Genomic DNA, 8,085 nt, shown 5'->3' with positions numbered 1-8,085 from the left:
GGGTTTATGAGCCGACTAGGGGGCCAATTGTCTTGATAATGTTTTCTCATCCAGCTTCCAAGACAGTTTGAGTGTAGAAATAAGCAACTGCCATGTCAGCGACCACTTAGGACAGCTTATCTCAGTAAAATTCAATAAATCTCAAAAAAGCTTGTTGTCCTCGAGTAAGATTTATAGAAAAGTCACTAAAATAAATGAAAGTAATATTAATGTATTTAGATGCCACCTGTTAAAGGAAGGTTGGTCAGTTTCTATTTATGATAGTGATGTTGATACGAGCTTTGATGTATTTTTGAATACAGTTTATATTATTATGATCTGAGTTTCAACATGATCAAAAAAATTAATTCTAACTCAAGAACCGCTAGGCATTCTTATAATAAAATCAATTATTGGTTCTCTCCGGAGCTGAAAGAGCAGAAAATAGGTTGGACTTTCTGTATTTTCTTTCTAAAACACACTTAGATTAGATATATGTATATTAGAGAAAAAAGTTCCTATAGACTAATGATAAGAGAAGCAAAGAAAGTAGCAAACAGAAATATTATAGAAAATTCAAGTGATATTTTAAGGCCACTGACGCCTATTAATTGTTTTATTGATGTCTATCTTGACATTCAACTCACTGAGGCCACCGACGCCTATTAATTGTTTTATTGATGTCTATCTTGACATTCAATTCACTGAGGCCACTGACGCCTATTAATTGCTCAATTGATGTCTAACTTGACATTTAATTTACTGAAGGCCTATGCAGCCTATATTTTAATGTATTCTATTGTGAGCACTATCTACAGCTCATTGTCATTTGTTATTATTCCTTTTGTACTATTGATGTCTATCTTGACATTCAATTCACTGAGGCCACTGACGCCTATTAATTGCTCAATGACATTAACTTGACATAAACTTGACATTTAATTTATGAAGGCCTATGCCGCCTATATTTTAATGTATTCTATTTGTTGAGCACTATCTACAGCTTATTGTCATTATTATTATTCCTTTTGTAAATCATTGTCATTATTATTATTCCTCTTGTAAATCATTAAGATTGAATTTTGCAGCAGTAATTTTCATTATAGCACTCAATTTATATTCGCAATTCAGGTATCATTAATATTACCTTTTCAATTATTGTCAGGCTTCAATTGTCATTAATGTCATTGATCTAATCTCATTTAAATTTTGTATTTCTCTAACGTTTTTTATCACATGGTAATTATCCCAGATTTCTCGACTCAATCTACTTACCATTGTTTTTGTATGTGGCCATCTGCCTATTATTATTTTATTATTATTAAATCTTATCTTGTTGACTCATTAGTCTTTATTGGCGTACTTACCACACTTCAAGCTATCAGTATTTTTATGCACAGAATTCAAAGATTTATTTGTAGGTATTTATACCAACTATCATTCACAGTCCACTGCCCTGACCTTGGATTCTGTCAATATCTTATTTGTTTTTATTCATCCAAATAAATATAGTATCTTATTGCAAAATACTTTATTCTATTCTAGAAGCATAAACTGATTCCGTTTCATAAACTATTTTGTAAACCCGTTTACATCAAATCAGAATCAGCTGACTTCAAGGTTATTTTACGCCTAGGGCGTAAAAATTTTACCGGCCTGGTCAGAAAACAATCACTTTCGGCCTCCATTTGACGCACGAAAACCAGCTCATTACATCCAAGTGGGGCGAAAAATATTTAATCTTAATTAGAAAATTTATTACATAATCATGGAAATATATATTGTCTTGACGAATAGAATATAATTGATTATTTTAAACAATAATGATCAGTTAATATAATGTATTATTTAATTCTGGAAATTATATTTTCTTAACGAATAACATACAATTGATTTTGAAGAAGAACATTACATAAGATACACCAGTATCAACTATCCTCTATAGAAGGGAGTGGCAAGGCAGAGAATCGGCAACGCAATCCTCCTATTATTCTCCACTGCCATCATAACGTGGATATCACTGTGGAGTGGACACATCTACTATGCTGCGTTCATACTCTATTCATTCAATGTTTTGTACTGATCGTTGACATTTACTATAATTTCATTGATGAATTAGTGATCACGTGACTCACATAGTGCTAGTTGCCGGCTCCGTTATGACCGAGGAACGAGGTGATCTGTCCCTCGTAGAAGTTGAGTGAGAGGTCACGAACAGCCCACCTTGCCGTTGAGTAGACCTTCGACAGACTCTGGATGGTGATACCCTGCTTCAGTTTCAGCGGCTCGCTTTCACAGTTCTCGTTCGCTATACTGCCTAAACCCGAAAAAACAACTGAATTATTTTTTTTTATTATTCAACAAAGAAAAAATACATAATCATAAGATGATTGGAAATGGAAGAACAGGATTATAGCCCTTACTATTCCATTCCCGAATTTTTGAAATTAGTTCAAAGAGGTTGAGATTCCTCAGCACATTCAAACACAGATATTGTCGAATTGACAATACAATTCGTTTATCTTGATTGTTTATTTCATCAATTAACAGAGACACCGATCATGATATATAATTTGATCGAGAGAGGACCAAAACTGCCTCTTCGAATGTTGATAGATAAATTTACAAAAAGTATGGCGAGGTTTTTGAAAAAAACTCCTTGAAAAAATAATATGATTACCCGTACTAACAATAGTTAGTACAGTGCGATTGTCAATTTCTTCCAGAAAGATTCCAAAATATAAATTTATGTTCTATGAATTTCAATTCACAGATTTAACAGAGATATGTTTGAATGGGAATTTTATATTATGAATTCCATGCTGCAAGGCTAAAGTGAAGTGCACGTTATAATGGCAGTGGAGAAAGATAGGAGAACAACGTTGCTGATTCTCTGTCTTGTCAATGCCTGCTATAGACGGTAGCTGATACAGGTTTATTGATGTAATATTAACTGTTCATTCTCGTATAAAATTATCAATAATATTTTCTTAAGCAAAAATCCTATCTATCACGAGCTCCTCACAATGCGGCGCCCATAACACAACATGTACTTCTGCTACATTAATGTATCTCTACTTCAATCTCTCTAACTCCTCACTATGCCAATATTGCCGTTATCAATATAGGTACAGTTTAAATTTCATGGTTCAATTTTTTTCTACAAGTCTGATATTAATTTCACTTTGAGCAGTGAGTTGTTAATCTATTACAAGAATCATTGGAATAGTGTATTTCTTGATGTGGTTGAACCTTGACCAAACAATTGAATTTATTATCAACAACCTCTCAATTTTCTGAACCATAAATCACTCAATGATTTGACTGTATGGTATGAGATGTTGTGTTATTTCTCCATAATTGAAAGAATAACACGTTGATGTTGTCTATACCAGCTGAAGATGTGGAAGTTGTTGTCATGAAACCTGGTTCTGTAATTAACATTTATTATGACAAATATAGTGGTATTGACAACATCAACGTCTTATTCTTTCAAATCTCTTAATTAAGAATTTAATCCCTGACCTCAAAAATATGCAAACAAAGAAACAATAATTGAAACCCGAAAAATGCTAATAATAATGAAAGTGGCATTTTGAAATATTTTTCATCTTTTTGCAACTGAATATGATATTTTTTAAAAACTCTACTTTTAATCCTGATAATGTAATTAGCTCAATAATTATCAAAACAAGCATTACAGACCATTTTTGTATCAGTATTCATGTTGATCTTTCAATGATTTTCTTAAAGCCGCTAACCTGTCCATTCTTATAAGAAAATTGACTATAATAAATTACTGTTATCTATGGTGAGGAGAATTGGGAAGGTGTACGTAACCCAAACTTACATGTAACGAACAAATGCTTTCTTCACCGAAAAGATAACTAGTTACATTGAACAAGCAACTGTTAAAGTGCATATTCCGCATAAATTTCAATCATTGAAACCCTGGATCACCAGGGGTCTCGTTCTGTCAATTGCTAACGTGATAAATTATTAAAAGCATCTCAAAGCAACCTTTAATGTTATTTTAACAAAATGAATTTATCGCTTACAGGAATATGCGGAATAAATTATTGAAACAGAGTAAATGTGATTATTATAAAAATAAAATTAGCCAAAATAAAAATAATGTAAAGAAAGTCTGGGACACGTTAAATGAGATGTTGGGAAGAAAACGAAAATCAACTACCCCCCAAAATTGATGCTGATATTGTAAATATCCACTTCGCCGAGTAGGTAAGAACTATGCTGAAAAATTGAAAAGCAAAAATCCCATCTCATCTGCGGGAATAAGTTTAGGGAATCTATAAGAGATCATGTCTTTTTTCCTAACACCTACCACTGAAATGAAACATCTACTGTGTTAAGTTCTCTAAATGATAACTCTGCTCCGGGAATTGATAGAATAAGCAATAAATGTTTGAAAATTATCCGGCCTCACATTGTAAACCCTTATCAGAAATAATTAACCGTTGTTTTTGGAGGCTGCTTTCCTGATAGTTTGAAGTTGGCAAATATTATACCGCTACATAAGTCTGGTGATCATAAAGACCCAACAAACTACCGTCCAATCAGTCTGCTGAGTGGTATCGCTAAACTAATTGAAAAATTGATCAAGCCGGCTACTGCGTTACCTACTTAAACATAATGTCATTCATAAAAACCAATAGGATTTCAGGCGAACAAAAGTACAATTGATTCTATAACCCTCTTAACCCAAACAATTTCAAATAACTTCACTGAAAATAAAAAAAATAGCTACCTTCCTGGACCTAGCCAAAGCTTTTGATACAATCCCACATTCCCAATTACTAAAAAAGATAGGCATACGCGTATACCCCTCAAATTATTGGCAGTTATTACAAATAGATACCAACTCCTTACTATAGGAAATAAAACTAGTTTTAAACAGTTGAATGATTACGGGTTCCTAAGGAACTGTTTTATCTCCGATTCTCTTTCTTCTATATATTAATGATTTAATCAAACTTGAATTGAAAAACTGTGTGACACTTGCTTTTGCGGATGATACGCTTTAGTGTTACCGGACCGTCTTGGGAGGGGTGAAGAAAACTGCAGAGTCGGGATTGAGACTGTTAAGACCTGGTTAGATGAGCACATTCTCACTCTTATTCGAATAAAAGCGTCTTCATGACCTTCTCTCCCAATTGGTTGGCCAACCACTTGATCTAGACCACATTCATATTCATGATTTAAACTGTACTCTTTCAATCTCGAACGATAGCTGTGGCTGCTCAAATTGAAAAGAGAAAATTATTTTAAATATCTAGGCGTTATAGTGATCAGCATTTGCGATGGGATATTCACATAGATAAGGTTTGTAATAAACTCAAGCACTGGATAAACAAATTTTATAATATCAGCAGTTGGGTAACATAGCCGTTTCAAAATTAGTTTATTTTACCATTATCTCATCTTCAGTATCTCATCATCTCATATGGTATAAAATTTGGGTGCATCTTATTCGAATCACTTCAATAAGATATTGCACCATCCAAAAAGCATTATTAAAGGCAATTTTGGGCAAACTAAACGATTTCCAAGTGACAGTATTTTTATTGAATTGAATGTATTGACGGTTGAGCAGCTGTATATAAAGAATTTGATTATTACATTAATAAACATAGAGACTTTTCAACCTCCGTAGATCGCCTTACAATCTCCGTCCCTCAACCATTACCTTTGAACTACACAATGCAGTTCATCCATTTGTAGAAGACAGTTGATTATATTGTTCATAAGCTTATAAATGTGATACCTACTTTTTCATAACAGATAATTGAATGGAAGACTTTGAGAGAGATAGATTTATGGATTGCTCTTCACATTCTAGGATAAGTGATTTCTTGTAATATTGTAACTAGGATAGTTCACAATCATTCAAGAATGTCTGCTTATTATTTTATCATCTCGTATTTTCTTACTTTTTTTTACTTCCCTTTTTTGTATTTTCAATTTAGATGTTAATAGGAATCACTAATTTTATGTATCTTAGAAATAATTTTGTTTTAGTAATAACACTCGGCCCTGCGCTCAGGTTTTAACCTTTTCAGGGACTTTCCGTATTTAATAATAATAATACAATTTTACTTTACTTATATTGTTAATTGTCAATTTATCTATGTAATTTTACATTCATGTATGAATTGTATGAAGGAAAAATAAACTATTGATTGATTGATTGATATATTTAATACCTGTTCTCAGTACATTGATGTCCGTCACTCCTTTAGTGGTTCCACACCAATAGGAAGTTGTGAAAGGAAAGTACCACGGCTTTGGAATACCGTACAGACCTGCAACTAAATTCCAAACAAAATTGATAGAAAATTCTATTAACTCCAACTCCATCGTACATATCTTTATCGGGACCTTTTCACTCGATTTTAAACTTATTATATAATATGTTATTAGTTTAGTAACATTTTTTCTATCTTTCTCTATGTATCCCTATCTCTCACTCTCTTTCTCTTTCATATCTTTATAGGGACCTTTTCACTCGATTTCAAAACTATATATATGTTATTAGTTTAGTAATATCTTTCCTATATTTCTCTATGGTAGCACCATAAATGATAAACTATCACCCACAAAATGATACAGTATCACCACACATGATACAGTATCAACACATGATACAGTGTCAACACATGATGTGTATCACCACCATGATACAGTATCAACACAATATGATACCGTATAAGAAAAATAGCACAAGGACTACCTTATTATTTTATCTTTCAATGTTTACATTAGTGATATTTTTGCATTGTGAATAAATAAAAATAAATAGTATCGCACACATGATACAGTTTCCACACATATATGTAAAGTATCATCACAACAATATGATACAGTTCATCAAATTATGATAGATAGATAGATATTCAATCCCTTCAACACAGTGTACTCATTATTACACAAGCAAACAGTTGAAGGTCGTAAAATTATTACAATAAAATATAGTCTACTAATAAAAATAGTAGCGATTCCTTCAAAATACTCGTGCACCGTGTGGTAGGCTTTTTGTCTGTCAGATAGTTTTGAAGGTCGGCTTTAAATCTATTAAGAGGAATGCTGGTGGATGCATGATTAAATGTAAAGGGAGCTTATTATAAAATTTGCAGCCTGAATTACTAGGCTTACTCTCAAAAAGCTCCTCCTATGCGGCTGAATCGCAAAGTTGTCTCTGCCTCTAGTGTTGTAGGAGTGCGCATCGGAGATAGTCTCAGGCCATTCTATTTTTTACAGTATGCATAATCATTTCTAAACATGTAAATCGATGGCACCGTCAGCAGCGAAAATGATCTCAACGCATCTCTCTACAGAGGGGATTAAATCCAAGGCCCACTATATACCGTATTGCCTCTTTTAGCAATACAAAGACCTCTGCATATTTTCCTTTGTGGTACAACCCCAAAGCTATACCATATGTAAGGTAAAAGTAAAAAGTCGCGAAGTATGCAACTTTAACAGTGTTTTGTGGGACATACTTTGCAAGATTTCTCAAAAGGAAGAGACTTTACTTATTTCTTCACAAAACTATCAACATGCATGGTCCATGTCAACCTGTCATCAAAGTACCACCCCCAACATATCAACTGTATCCGTGCACTACAGTTATGTAGAAAACTCATGAGAAAACTTTATGGGAAAAAAGAGTGAGTTACCAGGCATGACAGCTTCGAGATACCAGGTGAGCGGAGGGTAGATACAGGTGTCGAACAGGAGCAGATAGATTCATAGAGCAGGTTGAACTTGTCGCCGTAGAGTGGACTGGAGGTGATTCGGCCCACTGCGCCCCCGTGCCCTGTTCCTCGTAGAACGCAAAGTAGGAAGTCGCCACTCCAAATGCTACGTTCGATGATAGACACTGCAACACCATATCAAAATTATTACAATCATTCTCAATACATTGATTACAACAAATGAATAATGAAATTTTCTATCAAATAGATTTACTAGTACATTTTTTTAAATTGACACACTAGTTTTGGGTATTATCCCATAAAGCTGGATTCGTACAAAACAATGCCAGTGAGAATATAATTCCCATAATTCTAATGGGTTTATTGATAC

At 33.4% G+C, this 8,085-nt stretch overlaps 1 protein-coding gene across 1 annotated transcript; it reads right to left on the bottom strand.

Annotated features, from left to right (window-relative positions):
* Positions 1-2,120: 2,120 nt before the first annotated feature.
* On the bottom strand, positions 2,121-7,715 carry LOC120349217 (ATP-binding cassette sub-family A member 3-like). Its single transcript, XM_039419180.1, has 3 exons — positions 7,677-7,715; positions 6,204-6,302; positions 2,121-2,296 (listed from the first exon to the last, which is right to left on the bottom strand). Exons 1-3 carry the CDS (start codon positions 7,681-7,683, stop codon positions 2,121-2,123), a joined length of 282 nt encoding a protein of 93 aa, XP_039275114.1. The 5' UTR covers positions 7,684-7,715.
* Between the last annotated feature and the right edge of the window lie 370 nt (positions 7,716-8,085).

This window comes from Nilaparvata lugens, unplaced genomic scaffold, assembly GCF_014356525.2.
Source record: "Nilaparvata lugens isolate BPH unplaced genomic scaffold, ASM1435652v1 scaffold8781, whole genome shotgun sequence".
NCBI classification, from domain to species: Eukaryota; Metazoa; Arthropoda; class Insecta; order Hemiptera; family Delphacidae; genus Nilaparvata; species Nilaparvata lugens.
This window is presented reverse-complemented; position numbering and strand designations above follow the sequence as displayed.

Bases quoted from the DNA above. Each gene is read 5' to 3' on its own strand.
- LOC120349217 (XM_039419180.1), bottom strand. The intron at 2,297-6,203 runs GTATTAAATATA...TTTCGGGTTTAG, and splicing joins CATCAATGTACTGAGAACAG to GCAGTATAGCGAACGAGAAC.